General features: G+C 43.7%; 2 protein-coding genes across 4 annotated transcripts in view; both read left to right on the forward strand.

Moving 5' to 3' along the window:
* Positions 1-4,970, forward strand: part of LOC112162896 (BRCA1 associated protein) — a 17,318-nt gene extending 12,348 nt beyond the window's left edge. Inside the window, exon 13 of the mRNA XM_024298864.2 lies at positions 4,474-4,970. Within this exon, the coding sequence (XP_024154632.1) occupies positions 4,474-4,703 (230 nt within the window). The 3' untranslated portion in view covers positions 4,704-4,970. The remainder of the gene's footprint in view (positions 1-4,473) is intronic.
* A 117-nt stretch (positions 4,971-5,087) lies between these two features.
* Positions 5,088-17,527, forward strand: tor4aa (torsin family 4, member Aa). Of its 3 annotated transcripts, none has more exons than XM_036214492.1 (3): positions 5,088-5,157; positions 13,463-13,918; positions 16,067-17,527. In XM_036214492.1, the coding sequence occupies exons 2-3, from the start codon at positions 13,463-13,465 to the stop codon at positions 16,898-16,900; spliced, it is 1,290 nt and encodes a 429-aa protein (XP_036070385.1). In that variant the 5' UTR covers positions 5,088-5,157; the 3' UTR covers positions 16,901-17,527. The 3 variants fall into 3 exon arrangements, with proteins under 3 accessions (XP_036070385.1, XP_024154635.1, XP_024154636.1); XM_024298867.2 differs by having other exon boundaries at positions 5,143-9,797; XM_024298868.2 differs by having other exon boundaries at positions 5,143-5,261.
* The last annotated feature ends 32 nt before the right edge of the window (positions 17,528-17,559 follow it).

A 17,559-nucleotide genomic window follows, 5' to 3' on the forward strand; every position in this document is an offset into this window, starting at 1 on the left:
CATCTGAAACCTTAAAGGGAAAAATAATTTAAAGTTTGGCCTCAAATACGTCAGAAATGATGCTTCACGAGATCTCTATGATCAGACAGGAATGGATGATGTAGAAGCAAACGAAGCTGCTGGCCAACATGTGGTAGGGGCGTGGCCTTCCAACAAGCTCACTCCTGATTGGTTGCCATAGAAAAGATGACTGGGATCATCTCGGATCAATCCCTGCTGACTGATGTCGTCTGGCTCCAACATAAAAAAGAAAAGTCGACTGAATCGATTTCATTTGGTTGGAGCCGGAATTAACCATTTTCTGTTGATGACATCACACACAGTCCAGTTCTCACGTACAGTCAGTAGTTTCATTAATCACTTGAATGGACACCCTGCAGCCAATCACAATCAAGCGCTCATCCAGACTGAATATAGACGGTGTTTATTCAAACACACTCCTCCCGTGTTCAGACGCATGAACCAACACCAGAACCGCTCCGATTCAAACTAAAGAGACGGGTCATGAAGTCCACGTCTGAACGGCTTCACTCTGCAGAACGGTCTTTGGAGCGTGAAGTCATTTCTCTGACACGGCTGGAGGCCACGTTTGATCCTCTTTTAGCATCATGGTTCAGGCTTCGGGTTTGTCTGCATTTTCTCCTGCTGCCAGAATTCAGGTGGGAGCAGGAAGAGCGTTCGCAGGCAGAAGGTGCAAAAGTCCGCTCTGCAGAACGGGTCGACGGCGGCGTGTTGCGTCATAGAAGGACTTCCTCTTTTCACGCCGGAGTTTGCAAATCATAAGCAAATTAGATGAAGTTTGCAGAGTCTTCTGACACCTTCAGGCTGTGATTCTGCTTCTATGGAGAGTCTGTTTGGAGTCTGAACCACTGAAGGAATCCTGCAGAAACCTTTGGACCGAACCGCCTCACAGCGCGTCTCTGCAGATGCAGCCAGAGCTTTGACGGCGTGTTTACGCCATCAAACGGTTCTCCGTGAATCATTTCTGACGCCTCCGGGCTGGCAGTTATCAGTTGTGGGCTGAAAAGTGAAACTGAATGTGAAAGAAATTTAGTTTACTCGTTTATTCAGAACCAGAACCGGTTTGAGCGGCTTTTCTCCCCTAACAAGAGAAATCGATTCAAACTGTTTTCCTTTGAGTTTCATCTGTGAGTTTGGTCTCAAATAGGAAACTTTTGAAGAAAATGTGCAAAACTAAATCAAATCTAGAGGAAAGTTAAATTATCCAATGCTGGTAATGATCCGATCATGTTCTGATCCATTTCCAAAGTGTTCCCCGGCGTCTTTTCATTATGTTGAGGCTGTTCTAGCTAGAACCTTAAAAATGTGCAGTTTTCTCGGACATAGTTTCTGCAGAGCGGCAGGAATTATTCACAAATTCACCTCTGAATTGTTGGTGTGGAGTGAGTCTGCCCTCATTTCCCATCATCCATCTGTTTTACACTCAGCCCCCCCACACCCCCAGCTTAACTTTACCAGTGCAACAAAAATGGCAGCAACATCTGATCCAGATTCCAGCTCAGACCAGGAAAACAAAGACGTTCATGGATCTATTTGTCTGCACCAGAATGGGGCGGAGCCAGGAGTTTGGCCCCACCCCATTTTAACATTTCAAAAATGAACTTTTTCAAACAACAGTGTTTCATCTAATCCTAATTTTTTACAATTTCAACAAAAAAATATTAATTCCTGAAATTTTAATCTTAATTTCTTTCTTAATGTCTTCCATCATGTGAAAAACGCCTCAAGAACTTGTTAAAAACACAATTTTCTTCAGGTTGGGTCTTTCAGACGGATATTATAATGCATCCATGAATGAATAATAGTTTTTCTAGATCTCTCCTTGGGCTCTCATTCACTTCTTTTTCCGAAGACTTTTGTTTTCCGTCACACGACGCGCTCCGGTTAGCCGGCTGGATCTGTTTCCTCTCATTTTTGTGCTGACAAACATTTCCTCCTGGTCCGCAGCGTTGCCTATAGCTCTTCGGCACAGGAAGGAACCACGTCACCCCGTCATGCTGAACCCACCCCACCACTTTTCACAGCTTTTATCAGCACCTTCCGAAAAGTTCAGCCGAGCCTGAAAACAGAGAAATGTTCAGCGGGCGTCAGTGTTTAACACCATGTCTGATAATCATCTCAAAGTCATCACAGAATGAATTCAGATATTTACTGGAACAGACCGGTGGAGTTTGGGTGTTTAATCGTTCTAAAAGTGAGTTTTTGAGTTAAAAAGGAGTTAAAGCTTCAAACATGATCTCTGATGACCTTCTATGAACCGCCACATTCAGGCCAACCAAAGACGAGTAGAAAGTAATGACACCCCGTCACTTTTCTCCCAGTTTTAAAGCAGTTGACATTTTAGTTCATTTCTACTTTATCACAAATAGAAAGTTTTTTCTAAAGAGAAACTCTGACGGGCCGTTCCTTTTTACTTTGATCGTTCATGAAGGTTTTCCTTTAAACTTTTGGATTCATGAGACCTCGAGGACACATCAGTCTAAATGTTTTACACTGAGTTTAGATTCTGTATAGAATAGAATCATAAGGACCACATTTAGAAGCTGCTCTCTAAAGTAAAGGTCACTGAGTTTAACTTCTGAGTAAATTTAATTTGGTCATCTCGCAGAAGTTTTAGTCAAACTAAGACGCTCTCATGAAGAGGAATGTGGACTCGTCTTCAGTTGACCTTTCACCTCTAGGCCAGCTTTACTGGGCATGCTCCAACAACCGAGGAGTGTTTGTCCCACTATTCGCCTGTTTTGATAAAGGTCATGGTCCTGTGACCTCCTGCTGGGATGGAAACCACCACGGAGATAAAAAGAACTAGAATTAAATCAATACAACAAAAGTTCTGATGTAATAAAAAAAAAATATATATATATTTTTTCTGTTTCTAAATTTAAAAAATTGTCCTCAAGTGTTTTTTCTCTTGATGTGAAATTACAGTTTTAGTGGCTTTTTCTTGAGACAGTAGAGTGGGTGTGGCCTCTGTGAGTGATAAGAAAGTGGGTGTGGCTTCTGTGAGTGATAAGAAAGTGGGTGTGGCTTCTGTGAGTGATAAGAAAGTGGGTGTGGCTTCTGTGAGTGATAAGAAAGTGGGTGTGGCTTCTGTGAGTGATAAGAAAGTGGGTGTGGCTTCTGTGAGTGATAAGAAAGTGGGTGTGGCTTCTGTGAGTGATAAGAAAGTGGGTGTGGCTTCTGTGAGTGATAAGAAAGTGGGTGTGGCTTCTGTGAGTGATAAGAAAGTGGGTGTGGCTTCTGTGAGTGATAAGAAAGTGGGTGTGGCTTCTGTGAGTGATAAGAAAGTGGGTGTGGCTTCTGTGAGTGATAAGAAAGTGGGTGTGGCTTCTGTGAGTGATAAGAAAGTGGGTGTGGCTTCTGTGAGTGATAAGAAAGTGGGTGTGGCTTCTGTGAGTGATAAGAAAGTGGGTGTGGCTTCTGTGAGTGATAAGAAAGTGGGTGTGGCTTCTGTGTGTCATAAAAAAGTGGGTGTGGCTTCTGTGTGTGATAAAGTGGGTGTGGCTTCTGTGTGTGATAAAAAAGTGGGTGTGGCTTCTGTGTGTGATAAAGTGGGTGTGGCTTCTGTGTGTCATAAAAAAGTGGGTGTGGCTTCTGTGTGTGATAAAGTGGGTGTGGCTTCTGTGTGTCATAAAAAAGTGGGTGTGGCTTCTGTGTGTGATAAAGTGGGTGTGGCTTCTGTGTGTCATAAAAAGTGGGTGTGGCTTCTGTGTGTGATAAAGTGGGTGTGGCTTCTGTGAGTGATAAGAAAGTGGGTGTGCCCTCTGTGTGTCATAAAAAAGTGGGTGTGCCCTCTGTGAGTGATAAGAAAGTGGGTGTGGCCTCTGTGAGTGATCAATATTTATTTCAGCTATTTTCATGCATTGTAGCAAAAAGTGATGATGATATAGTGGGCGTGGCTTCTCTGAGTGATGAAAGTGAGGGTTTTTTTTGTTTATTTTATTGCTAATTCTTAATTTTATTTATTTGTTTGTTTGTTTGTTTTTAGCTGGTGTTTGCTGCCACCCAAAAACATGCAAAATAAAGACACAAATAAAGTCAAACTAACGTTAAAGCCTAGAAGAAAATTAGTTCTTTGGTTCTTCAGGGGTGAAGTTCTTTTTTGATTTTTTTACAGGAATAATATATATGAGCTATTTCTAAACTTTAAATTACTTCCTATTTCTCTTTTATTATTTTTAGCGATTCTAATTACAGGTTCAATAGTTTGTTCAAAATTTTCCAAGATTTTATTTTTTTTAGTCATATGTTTCTGTATTTTTATTTTTTTTGTCTATATATTTACATGGTAAAATGTTGAATTAAAAAAAAGTTATTTCAGAATTTATCTGTAAAAATGTGAACAAATCCGTAAATTCCCAGAAGCATTCCGACCACATTCCCCTTAAACCTCTGTGCTGTCAGTAGACGTGTGTGTTTGTGTGTTTTGTGACGTTGCGGTTCTGTTTTCAGGCGAGCGTAAAGACACGGTCATCGCAGAGCTGCAGGAGCAGCTCCGAGACGTCATGTTTTACCTGGAGACGCAGCAGAAGATCGAGCAGCTGTCCTCCGAGGCTCGCTCCGAGATCCAGGACGGACACATCGACATCCCAGCCGGCCCCGCGGACGGCGGCGTGGGCTCGGCGGACGCGGGCCCCTCCTCCGGCCGGGGCCGCCGGGGCCGGGGCCGCAAGAGGAAGTAGAGCGGGAAATCTCCGAGCAAACTGAGGACGTGCGTTTGCACAACATGTTGGTGAACATCAGAAGATGCTGCGGAGCTTCCTCACCTGCAGGAGGAAACGGGAGCGTCCTCCATCAGTGATTTGTTCTTCAGGACAGCAGGGAATGTAAATAAAAGTTATTTATTAACTCCATCCTGTTGGACTTTTATCCAAGTTTGGTTCAAAGTTAAACATTTCCTGCAGGATGAAAGCGACGGGACGACTTTGATTAAAACTCTTCAGATCTCCTGTCACGTTTACTCTCAAACGCTGGAACGTTTTCACTAAAGAGCAGCATTTCAGGAAGAAGGTAGAGCAGCAAAGATCTGATTTCCTGGTGTTTGTTTTGTCTCCACAGTGCAGTTAATCAGAGAAAGGGAAAGTCCAGGGACCAGAGCCAGAGAGGCTTTCAGGAAGTTTCAGTGCTGCAGTCTAGGTGAAGGTCAGCAGGAGGAGGAGGAGGTGGGAGGAGCAGCTCAGTTTGGGAGGTGAAGGCGGTCGACCCTCAACCAAAACGTCAGACTCAAACTGTTCCAGGAGGTGCAGAAACTCAGAGACTTTTCCAGAACGTAGCGAGGTTTAAGGAAAAGCAAAGACATTTTTAGCTGTTTTCATAAATGTATATAAACAACTGCTTCATTTCAAGGTTGTTTAACCCTTTAACTAAATCTTGAACATAGTGTAACTTTTCCTTGGATCTGAATCTGTAACTTTGTAGCTTAACCCAAAATAAAAAAGCAAACACATTGCCAAAATATTAGCTTAACTTCAAATTAACTCAAAAAACCTCAGTAGATGCCAAATTAGCCAAAAATGCACGTCGCCAAAATACTATCTTAACCCAGAATTAGCCCAAAAAAACTCAGTAGAAGCCGGATTAACTTTTTAAAAAAAGCTAATATGTGCATAAAATATTAGCTTAACTTCAAATTAACTCAAAAAACCTCAGTAGATGACAAATTAGCCAAAAATGCACGTTGCCAAAATACTAGTTTAACTCAGAATTATCCCCAAACCTGCTGTATGCTTGAAGTTCACTTTTTAAATTTACTATATAAATATTTTTAATATAAATTGTTCCAATTTAGTCTGAAAAAGTATCCATTTAGTATACTTCCAACACTAGAAGTACTTGGTCTGTAGCATACTTTACTTGCTCTACTTATACTAAGGTATACTTAATAAAATTAACTTCAATTGTACTAGTTTTATGGGAGAAACAGGAACTTTTGTCCAATCCAAATATTTTAAATCAACCAAAAATCCCCGAAGCCCCGCCCCTTCACGTTTGGCATGAAGGTCCTCTGTAGAAACCAGTTCATTCAGTCGTCTGCAGAGAATTGGAGATATTCAGGTTTGATCATGGAGCCTGTGAAATAATGAAGGCAGATGCATTTAAATGTTATTATTTTTAGTTCATCTTTAAGGTTTATTTAGTAAACTTTGTTTTGTGAAAGTCTCAAACCGAGACAGACCATTCAAACGTCTGTAAACCTGTTATTCAGTCCGGCTGTAGCTGTAGAACGTTTCAGGCGGTCGGCCTCCGACTGACTGCAGGTTGGAGTCCGGCTGTTCCTGACCACGAGGGTTTGGGTGAACCAGGACCCTCCGGTGGTCTGGTTAGCGTCTGGCAGGCCGCTCTGCCCCCTCTCCGTGTTCATAAAGAACTTGGGTCCATAAGGCTGAAAAGTGACAGACCATTTTTGGACCAGAGATGAGAGGAAAGTGAGGTCTGAAAGTCTGACTCTCTCTAGCGGGAAACTGCATTGATAAAGAAATTAGGAAGTGTTTTTTTGTTTCAGTTTGCTGCCTAACCGGTTTGTGTCGGCTCAACAGGATGTTTGCCACACTGATAAACATCGATCTCTCTGACATTTAGGTCACCCCGTGCCTGCAGCTCTGAATGGAGGTCTGTTTCCTCCAGAGGACGGAGCGATGGAGGTGATCGCGCGTGAAACCAGAGCAGGTTTTGAATAAACGGCAGGAAGAGGGAGGCGGAGCCTGTCATGACTAACCACTGTCTGTGGTCATCAGAGCAGATGTTTACTCCACTGCAGTAAACTGTGTACAGAATCTCCTCCAGAAGTCCGTTTTACAGATTTACACCAACATGTTAAAGATCCGCCTCCACGAAAAAAGTGTTTTTAACGTTTCTGTCATTTTTATTATGGAGGACGTCGATAAAGAACATTAATGACATCCGTATTCATTTAAATCGTTTTGAATCAGGACCAGAACAATAAATGCTGTTTGAAAACGATTGTGATGGGCGGGGCCACAAGCTTAATGCTCCGCCCCGTCCTGATGCAGACAAATAGATCCATGAACGTCTTTGTTTTCCTGGTCTGAGCTGGAGTCTGGATCAGAACCGTACGACTGGATAGAAAGGATATTTGGGCTGTAAGCTAGTGGGAGAGAGTGAGAACAGTCCCGCCCACAACTCCTGCCGCTCTGCAGAGACTATGTCTTAGATAACAGCACGTTTTTTTTTTATTTTGTCTAAAAACTGAAGTAATATGATGAAAATACCTCTGGAAATAACTTTAAAATAGATCAGAAGATGATGGGAGGGGTTTTAAGGTGTCTATAAAGTTCTAACTGTGATGAAAACAAACTAAAACCTACAGGAACCTCGCCGGAGCAGAGACGGCGTCCGCGGTCTCAAAGTTCTGCTTTCATGTTCGTCTTGACGCGGGTCAGTTTGGAGTCGAGGTTCTGTTCTGTTCAGGCTGGAGTGCTGTTCTGTTGTTTGGTTCTGCTGCTGCTTCACTAAACCACATGTTGGTTTGTGGCTTCAGCCGCCAGCAGAAGACGAGAAGAGATTTCTACCTTCAGGGTTCCCGTTCTCTGGAAGACAGAAGCTGGCGGTAGAACCCGACTTGGTGTTTATTGTTAGTGGCGTTCGTCTTTGGTGGTGGTACGGCCCCCCACTCGATGATCAGAGACGACGTTTTGTGAAAATCCGGTTTGTTTAGTGCAGAACCACATGTGGTTGTTTTATCGGCTCGCTGTGGCTCAGCTGAAGAAACAAAGTGATAATAATATGAGCTGCTCAGCTGTATTTCAGATGATGGGGGAGATGCTCGTTTGCAGGGTGATGTCATGTGACACCGTGTGTTATTTTAACTTATCTGCCTTCATGTTGGTAAAAACCAATAGTGAGACGGGTTGTAAAGGTAGAGCGTGTGTTGGGTACAGAACTGATCTTATAGAGTTTGAATGGCGGCGGTTTGATGAGGAAGTGGCTGCTGCTATAGAAGCAACAAGCAGAAGGAAGCCGAGAGTGTGTCTGGAGATCGAATAGAGAAGAAGGACAAATGTCTCAAACGGGTGGAAGGACGGCTGGATAGAGTCGGCTGCAGAGTTCTCAGGACAGATGAGCGTTCAGGATCCTCCGCATCAGAGGATTGCTGGAAAGAACGGTGCTAGAAACATCAGTGAGGGGCTGAAAATCCTCTAGATGGTTCTGGATCAGGAGAGGGGCCTGACCGACCCCCGTAGGGTCACCCAGGTGAGGGTGTCTGAAGAAACGCCCCATGACCCTGAAGGTGCGTCCAAGCTGCACCAGATAGGTGTCTTCTAACCAAGCGGGAAGGAGGTTTTCTCCTGGATTTTATGTTTTATTCATGTAAACAAAATGACTTTTTTGTCTATATCATAACAGAATCAGTAACACAAACACACAGTAGAACTTTCAGAATGAGAAAACTTTAAAGCACCACAAACCACAGATCATCTACGATAAACGACCACTGTCATTCTAGTTTGGGGTCCTTTAAACTCTGTTAGGACAGGAAGTCAAACAGTGAGTGGAAGGGGCGGAGCCTAATTGAAGTGAGGTACTAACAAACAATGAATGGAAACGTGATACGAGTATTTGAAATGAGGAACTTTCAATGTTTACAAAATGTCCCTGAGATTATGTTCCGCCGCCAACTCCAGATTATTGTCACTATTCTTTTTTCTCTGCTTTTGAGACGAAATTCACAAACTCACTGAAATGATCACAAACTCAAAATGATGTCTGGACGCAGTGAACGACCCCCCCCCCAGCCAACAAGGCCAGATGTGGCCCATATGGTTTAAATGTGGCCCCAAATGGGTTTGTCTGCCCACATTGGCTTAAGTGAGCATTGAGTGGATTGGCTAGGCTAACCATCCACCCAATGGACAGCCAGCCTCTCTAGCTTGAAACAGCGAAGCTCGTTAGCATGCTACCCCTTCCCCTGGGACGCCGGTTAGCATAGCTAGCTAACCCACTGAGTTCTTACATAAGCCGATGTGGGCGAACACCGGTGGGGTCACCATGGAAACTGTGGACAAACCCATTTGAGGTTCCACGTTTTCTGCCCACCTTTACACCACATGAGGCCCATCTGGCTGAACTCCACCAAAAAATGATGACATCATAGCAGGAGAAACCTTTAAAAAATGAACGAGTAAACACATTTTCTGTAAACCTCAAAAATATATTTTAAAATTACACTAATGAAACCAAAACCCACGTGTTAAAGAAATGTTTTGATGTTTTCTTTGACTCTCTTCACTCACCAAACAGTAAATAATTGATCGATTCTAGAGAAAACTCGTCTCAGTCAGAAGGAGGTCTTTGATGTGAACTTCTGACATCACTAATAATGAAACTTTACGTCTCACTTTTTCCTCTAAGATGTAAGATTGTCATCAATATTCTCGTCTATCAGCACATTTCTGAAAATAGTTTCAGGATGTTTCTCTTCACTTTGATCTTTTCTAGAGTAGTTTCCTGTGCAGCTTAAATGACTGAACAGCTGACAGAAAAATCCCCAGATATGTCAGACACGACCTGATGTGGAGTCCCACAAAAACACAACGTAAAGGAGAACTGAAACGTGACATTTTGTCTGGCATGATCGTGGCGCCGCGTCATTTGTCAGGCCAGCCGAAACCTGAGAGAAGAAAGAATGAAAGAGGAAGAAAGAGGAGGAGTCAGAGGGCGGCAGAGATCAGGGTTTGGAGGCAGACGGACGGCTTCCTCTGCCAAAGCTATGGACTCCACTAACAGCAGGCTTCTTCAGATCTGATCCAGACTCAAAGGTGGGACAGCTTTTGTCATCTCTTTAATCCTCACAGATTCTTTACTTTGCTCCGCACTAAAACCTGACAGAATGACCGACTTTTCAGAGACCGATCTGCCAGTTTCACATGTTTTTGCAGCTCAAACTTTAGACAAACTGCAGAGATCTCATTCACATGTGAAGGAGGCTTTGAAATGTCTGGTATGCAGCCAGGTCTCATGTGTAAACAGAAGGAGAGACGGAGAAAAACCCTTTTCTCTGCTCTCCACCTCTTTCCTGCTGAAGTCAAACTGTTGGAGTTTGATAACTTTTCCAGAAGTGTCGCTGCTCCGGTTCCGTCTCCATCCGCTCCGTTTCTTCTGAGCCGAGGAAAGATTCAAATCCAGCAGTTTGGCGTCTGTGTGGGATCTGCATGCAGCTTCGGCATTAGAATAAATGCAAAAACGGCAACAGAGCGGTTTGTGTTCCCTGTGGGACCATAAAGGCTCCTGGATTTGCACTTCCCGCTCTTCCAGAGTCGAGTTCTGAGCCTCATTTGAATATTGTGGGAAAGCGAGCGGACTGCAGTGACGCTGCACGTAAATCAGGAGAGGAATCTGCAGCTCAGACATTCTGCTTTTGTGAAATCCGACGCAGCAGCGTTCTGTCGACGCCCTGAGTTCTCTAAAGAGCTCCACATGTGCAAACGACACATCAGAGGTGGAAGTCTCATGTTGAGCTAATCGTAGTTGAGTAACAGGGCAGAGAAAATTTACAGTTCAGTCAAAACCAGCCAGAAATCCCCAAAATGCAGATCATTCAAATCACTAAATGTCCAGGTTATAATTTAATCCTGTAATTCCTTACACTTCCACATGGAGGTGCCATTCTGTGTTTATTTAGAGCTTTTCTGGGTATTCTCTCTTCTTCTCTGGTGAGTTCATAGAAACATTCCTGTTACGTTCAGAGAAAACGTTTCTCTCTGTGGTTTTACTTCTTTAGCCGTCCAATGACTGCAAAGGGAGTGAGGTCACATGACACGCAGGTGTTGTTGTGGATCTTTTTATAAACTCCTCGTCGTCACTCTCTAAAAACACAGACGGCGTCATCACACCCTGACCTTTACCAACAGTGACAGAAAAGGCAGGAACGTGGATTTATGGCCAGAAAGACTTTTGTGGAGCCGAATGTTTGACAATCATCTGTCAATCAAGAGGCCACGCCCCCATTTGAGGGTAAATACTAGATAAAAAGGGGTGGTCCATAAAAATTCATCTCTGCTACATTTGTGATAGATTTTGTAACTTTCTCCATTTCTGTTTAGCCGATTTGAGACTGACGAACTCCTAGTGGTGAGTTGATGAATTGCATCCAGCTGCTGTTTTTTCATGAGCTTCAACCCGGAAGTTCTTCCCGATTTTCTAATTTAAATAACTTTTTAACCAGAATTTTGGGGGTTTCTAAAGAGCTTTGTTGAACAAAAACAGAAATTTACTTTATTTTTAGTCAAAATAACAAAAATAAGATTTGAAAAGTCCTGAAGCTGAACTTTCTCCTATCAAAAATGGACACTAGTTTTTCATGACAAGAAAAGCAAAAAACAAAATCAAAATTGACTGTAGGAACATCTAAACCTCAGGTTTAAGTTATAACCTTATTTTATTTAATTTGCTTCACTTTAAAAGTCCTTTTGCTCCACAGAGGTTAAAATGTGAAGCTCATCAGCAGACGACACTTTTAGTTGTTACGACTGAAGCTGAAGTTTCTTTTTTTTCCTCATTAGTGTTGATTTCAGTTTCAAACCACTGAAAGTTTTTGCCGAACAGGATTGTAGACAAAAGCAGAAGGAGGTTTCCTCACCACACAAAGCTCTTTTGTTCTGGGCGTATCCCAATCCTTTCTTCCTTTATCGCATTTATGAGTAAACTTTCTCTTCAATGCAGATTTCACTTCCATCACTTACGTCATCCTTTCAATACTTCCAGAAAACTAGAGTTTACATGTTTTCATCAAAACATTTCCCACTAAAAACCATTCAAATCTTCAGTCCCTAAAACCAGAGAATTCACTGCATTAAAGTCAATCTTTCTTTTAGGAAACGCAGAAAATCTTTCATTAAAACTGAAAGATAAAATATTTTTATTCTATATTTGAGCTAAAAATGTCTGAAAAAGATCAAATTCAGTTTCTCACAAAAGAAATGGAACCTGAATAATGACACGTCGAAACTTAAAGTGATTTTCTGGTTTAATCGTTTAATAAATCAAATTATTTTTTTAAGTGAACCAACAATATGAAGTGTAACAAAAAGGAACAGTTGTTGTTTTAACTAGAAAAAAAACTACAAATATTTTCTGACATGTTTTAGTTCCTGAAGTCAAGAATTGATATTAAAAAGTTCTGTTTGACTTTAAATGATGATTATGTCTGTTCATAACAATCAGATTGTGAGGCTTCTCCCACAACCTTTTACCAAAGAAGTAAATATTAAATCAATCATTAGCACTTGAAGGTTATTTTTTTATTTTTTTTTTACGTTTAAGTCATTTTTCACAGAAAAGAGTCTTTGATGTGTGACCTGATTAACTTTTGGGGGCGTGACATTGACCGGGCTGGAAGCAGGAAACTTTAGGGTTTCCTAAACCACAATACTAAGTTCCTTACTTTTCATTTTTTTAGTTTTATTTTTATTTTTTTAGAAAATGACTATTTGCTCGTCATTTTCTCAATACATGCAGCCAATGCTCTATGGGGCTCCATTTGTGCCAAAAACATGTTTCAGTGTCCACCGTCTATGTCTTTGGTCCGTTGTTTATGTCTATGAACACGTTTATTGAACATTTGTTCATGTCTTTGTATTTATGCTTAAAACTCTTCGTTTGTTGTTTTATCTGGTCGCCAGAAAAGTCCTTAGCAACAGTTGCTAGCGTCGTTAGCTCCTGTCGTTTCACAGAACACAGATATGTTGTTTAGTAGTACATAGACATGAAGAAATGTTTCATGAACTTGTTCAGTAGACCACTAAAAACGGATATTTTTAATTTATGTATTGTAAAACGTGAATTTATTCTATTTTGTCACTTACGGAATTCCATAGTTTTACAGCGAGAGCAGAAAATAATACAAAACAAATCATAAAGTTTGGATTTTTTAAATATGTTTGAACTTCTTGTCTTCACTAATTTTAGTTTAGAAGAAAAACTTTTGGGAAATTTTAAACAGAAAATGAAAATTTTGTTTATTTGTGTTTGATCTCCTTTTTTATCAGAATCAAAAATCCTGATTTTGTCATTAGAATCTGCCTCCTTCCTCCTCTTCCTCCTCTGATATGACCTGAACGCCTCTGAGGCTGCTGGGATCTAAACGCTTCCTCCTCCTCCTCCATCTCCTCTTCCTCATCATCTTCCTCCTCCTCCATCTCCTCTTCCTCATCATCTTCCTCCTCCTCCATCTCCTCTTCCTCATCATCTTCCTCCTCCTCCTCCTCTTCCTCATCATCTTCCTCCTCCTCCTCCATCTCCTCTTCGTCATCATCTTCTTCCTCCTCCTCCTCTTCCTCATCATCTTCCTCCTCCTCTTCCTCATCATCTTCCTCCTCCTCCTCCATCTCCTCTTCCTCATCATCCTCCTCCTCTTCCTCCTCCTCTTCCTCATCATCCTCCTCCATCTCCTCTTCCTCATCATCTTCCTCCTCCTCCTCCACAGATGATCGATCGCAGCAGCAGCAGCTCCAGCAGCAGCTGCTCTCAGACGGATGGAGACTTGGACGGAGAGCAGGACGAGGAGGTGAAGAGCGAAGATGGGCGGAGCCAGGAGCGCCCGTCGGCGCCGAGCTTCTCTGCGTCTCTGCTCGCCGTCATGCGCATCAAGCAGAAGTACCAGACGCTGAAGAAGCGGCGGCTGGAGCTGGGCCTGAGCCCGGCGGCAGGTCCGCCGTTCGGGGCGCCGGAGCGCAGCAGCCCCAAAATCTTCACCTTCGACGGCCTGACCCCGAACGCCCACGCCGCCTTCCCTCCGCCCTCCAACCCCCAGAAGAAGAAGAAGAAGAGGAGGAGGAAGGTCCTGTTCCCCACCGGGGGCCCGCGCAGAGCCGCGCCAAAGGGGGAGCGCAGCCGCGCCACCTACTGCCTCTACCTGCTCTTCGCCATCGTCTTCCTGCAGGTGAGTCACGGGGAGAGACGCTCCACCACAGCAGCAGGTGAACCACAAAGGGAGCTTCATCTGAGGTCCAGAGGAAAGAACGACCTTCACCCTGGAGATGAGACGTTCATGGAGAGGAAAGTTTTCACCGGGGACTCCGGCTTCCTCCCACCGTCCAAAAACATGCTTCATAGGTTAATTGATTACTCTAAATTGCCCCTAGGTGTGAATGTGAGAGTGAATGTGTGTGATTGAGGCCCTGAGACAGACTGGCGACCTGTCCAGGGTGTACCCCGCCTTCGCCCATCAGTAGCCGGGATAGGCTCCAGCACCCCCGCGACCCCGAAAGGGAAGAAGCGGTCAGGAAGATGGATGGATGGATCTTTAGAACCAAAATCACTCTAGAATAATAAAACCGCTGAGGACGCCACTTTAGATTCATTTATGAGGCTTTTTCTAATTTTAGAGATTTTTTAGAGTAAATCTTGAGTTTTTCTTCAAAAGCTTTACAGTTATTAAACCCAATCACACCAAATCTCTCTGACAACAATCAGGAACAGTTTAGATTCACTTTGGAGGCTTCTTCTAATTTTAGTTCATTTATTAGTGAACATTTTGGGTTGTTTTCTTCAATTATTTCTACGTTATTGTGTAAATTATACATTTTATAAATTAAAGTGCAAATTTACACAAATTTAAACTAAATTTAACAAATTTAACTAATTTATACCAAATTAAAATAATTTAAACTAAATTAAACCAACTTACACAAAATTAAACTAATCTACAATAAATTACATAAATTTAGCTAAATTAAACTTTTTTACACTAAATTTAACAAAATTAAAATTATTTACACCAAATTAAAATAATTTACACCAAGTTAAACTAATTTATGCTAAATTTAACAAAATTAAACTAATTTACACTAAATTATAGTAATTTACACTGAACTGAACTAATCTACAATAAATTAAACAAATTTCACTAAATTAAACTAATTTACACCAAATTAAAATAATTTACATTTAATTTACACTTATTTTTGAATTTACACGTACTTAATTAAAAATAGAAAAAGGGTTAAAGTTGATGTAAACTGTTGTCCCCAATAGTTCTTAATCAGTGTTTTATTCTGGAGGGATTTGGGTTTATTAAGATCAATAATATAAAACTTTTGAAAAAAAATGTGAAGAATTCACTAAAAAAATGCCTAAAAATAGAAGAAGTCTCAAAAGTGAATCTAAACCGTTGACCCTGATAGTATTTAGTCAATTTTATTATTCTTAAGTGACTTGATGTGATTAGCTCCTGAAACTTAAAATCTATTGAAGAAAAATGCAAAAATTCCCATTAAAATTCACTTAATTTGTTGACGGTCCCTAAATATGAATTTATGACCCGTCTTCCTAGTACGTCCTAGACTGACTCCACAGCCCCTTGAGGGGGCGTCAGCACGCCGTCCTCACCTGCGCCGTTCTGTCCCGGCCTGCAGAAACCTGTCGCAGCACGTTTCCCCGCAGAGGAGGGTCTGCAGGAACCAGTTCTGCTGGACTCACTTCAGCTTCTGAGTCCACACTGACCCCCCAGTGACCCCCCAGGGCTTTTAACGGCGTGTGTGCAGGTCCTTGAACGCATCACGGCTTCAGGAGTTCAGAGCAGCAACTGTTCTGCTCTGATGTGTCGGATCAGGTTTTCCACCAATCTCCTCCTGAATCCACAGAAAATCTGTTCAAATCCAACAAAAACTACAACTCCCAGAAGCCCCGCCCCTCACATGTGGTACCAATGGAAAGGCCCAAATGTCCTCTGTAGAATCCAGAAGGAGTTCATGCAGGAGGACGCAGCGAGTGTTAGATATTCAGGTGAGGATCAGAACTTTAATTCTGGCTGTCAGAACCGAACCAGAACTAAAGTTCTGATGAAAAGAGGAAAGTTTCTTTATGGAACATTTTATTCTGTAGAATCCAGTTCTGGAAAGAGAAAAACTGTCATGTTGACGATCATCTTCTGATCTTTTTTGAAAAAGAAAACAAAAATTGTATTTTCAATCTGCTGTTTAGAAATGAAAACAAACGAACCCAAGAAGAAAAATGTAAAAATTGTTTCTGACGGATGAAACTGCAGTTTGAGAAACGGAAACCTGAAGCGCCGTCTTCTCCTCCGCAGGTCTACAACGCCATCGAGAACCTGGACGACCACGTGCTCCGGTACGACCTGGAGGGGCTGGAGAAGACGCTGAGGAGGGAGGTGTACGGCCAGCAGGGGGCGGTGGAGGGCTTGCTGTCCCACCTGAAGGACTACCTGTCCACCTACGTGCACAACAAGCCGCTGGTGCTTTCGGTGAACGGCCCCACCGGCGTGGGCAAGAGCCACCTGGGCCGGCTGCTGGCGGGGCACTTCCGCTCGGTGGTGGGGGACGCGCTGGTGCTGCAGTACTACGTCCTCCACCACTGCCCCCTGGAGGCTGACGCCCCCCACTGCGCCCACAACCTGTCCGGCCGCATCTCGGACACGGTGGACCGCGCCGAGGAGGAGGAGAAGATCCCGCTCTTCGTCTTCGACGAGGCCGAGCACATGCCGGCGGAGATGCTGGACGCGCTGTGGACGCTGGTGACCACCCGGCAGGCCAACGAGTACATGAACGCCATCTACCTGTTCCTGAGCAACCTGGGCCAGGCGCACGTCACCAAGCACATGCTGCACAACTCCTCCAGGAGCGCCGCTGCCGGCCTGGCCAAGGAGCTGGCTCCCGTCCTGCGCGGCGCCCTGGAGAAGCTCCACCCAATGTGGGCAGAGGCTGAGCTGGTGCCTCTGGGCCTGCTGGAGAAGAGTCACGTGATGGAGTGCTTCCTGGAGGAGATGACCCGCGAGGGATTCTACCCGGACCGCGCCAACATCGAGCGGCTGGCGGAGGAGATCGAGTACTTCCCCGCCGTCGGCGGACACGAGTTTTCCCAGACGGGCTGCAAGCAGGTGGTGGCGAAGGTCAACCTGCTGTGAGGGCGGGAAACTGGCTCTATGAAGGAGGGGGAGGGGCTTGAAGGACCAAGTGGAGCCACGAGAGCACAAGCTCGATTCCCAAACCCCGTTCTGTCAGGAAGAACCAAACCACGGTTCAAATCCCGGACGGTCGCACGGCCCTGATCAAGCCATCTGTACCGTACCCGAGTACACTTCAGAACCCGGTTAGGCTGACCAGAACCGGATCTGTGGACCTCTCTGTGGTTTTGAGACGGATTCTTCTCCGTTTTGGTTTGACAGTTTGGCTCCGGTAACCGGAACATTTCAGGAATCCTGGGAGTCGTGTCTGCAGCTCCGGTCCGGACCTCTGGGTTCTGAAGGACTCAATCTGGCAGCTCAACCGGACGTTCAAAGCTGGACTGAAGGACGCGTTCGGGTTCTGACGGGATGGAAGGAAACTCCAGACCATCCTGAGGACCTCCAGCGGGTCCCGATGGAGCCGGCTCGTTCAGACATTTCTCTCCTTTATTTATTGATGAAGGTTTCTGGAGTCGTTCTGTTGGTTTCAAAGTGTCTGAATCCATTAAAGACTCTGGATCCTCTGCAGTGTTTGATTGGACGCTGTTACGATCTCAACCCAGAAGAATAAAGATCTCCAGACCGGTCCATTGTAGTCGAGTGCAGCTTTTAATTCAGAG

The sequence above is a fragment of the Oryzias melastigma genome, linkage group LG12 (genome assembly GCF_002922805.2).
Source record: "Oryzias melastigma strain HK-1 linkage group LG12, ASM292280v2, whole genome shotgun sequence".
Taxonomy (NCBI): Eukaryota; Metazoa; Chordata; class Actinopteri; order Beloniformes; family Adrianichthyidae; genus Oryzias; species Oryzias melastigma.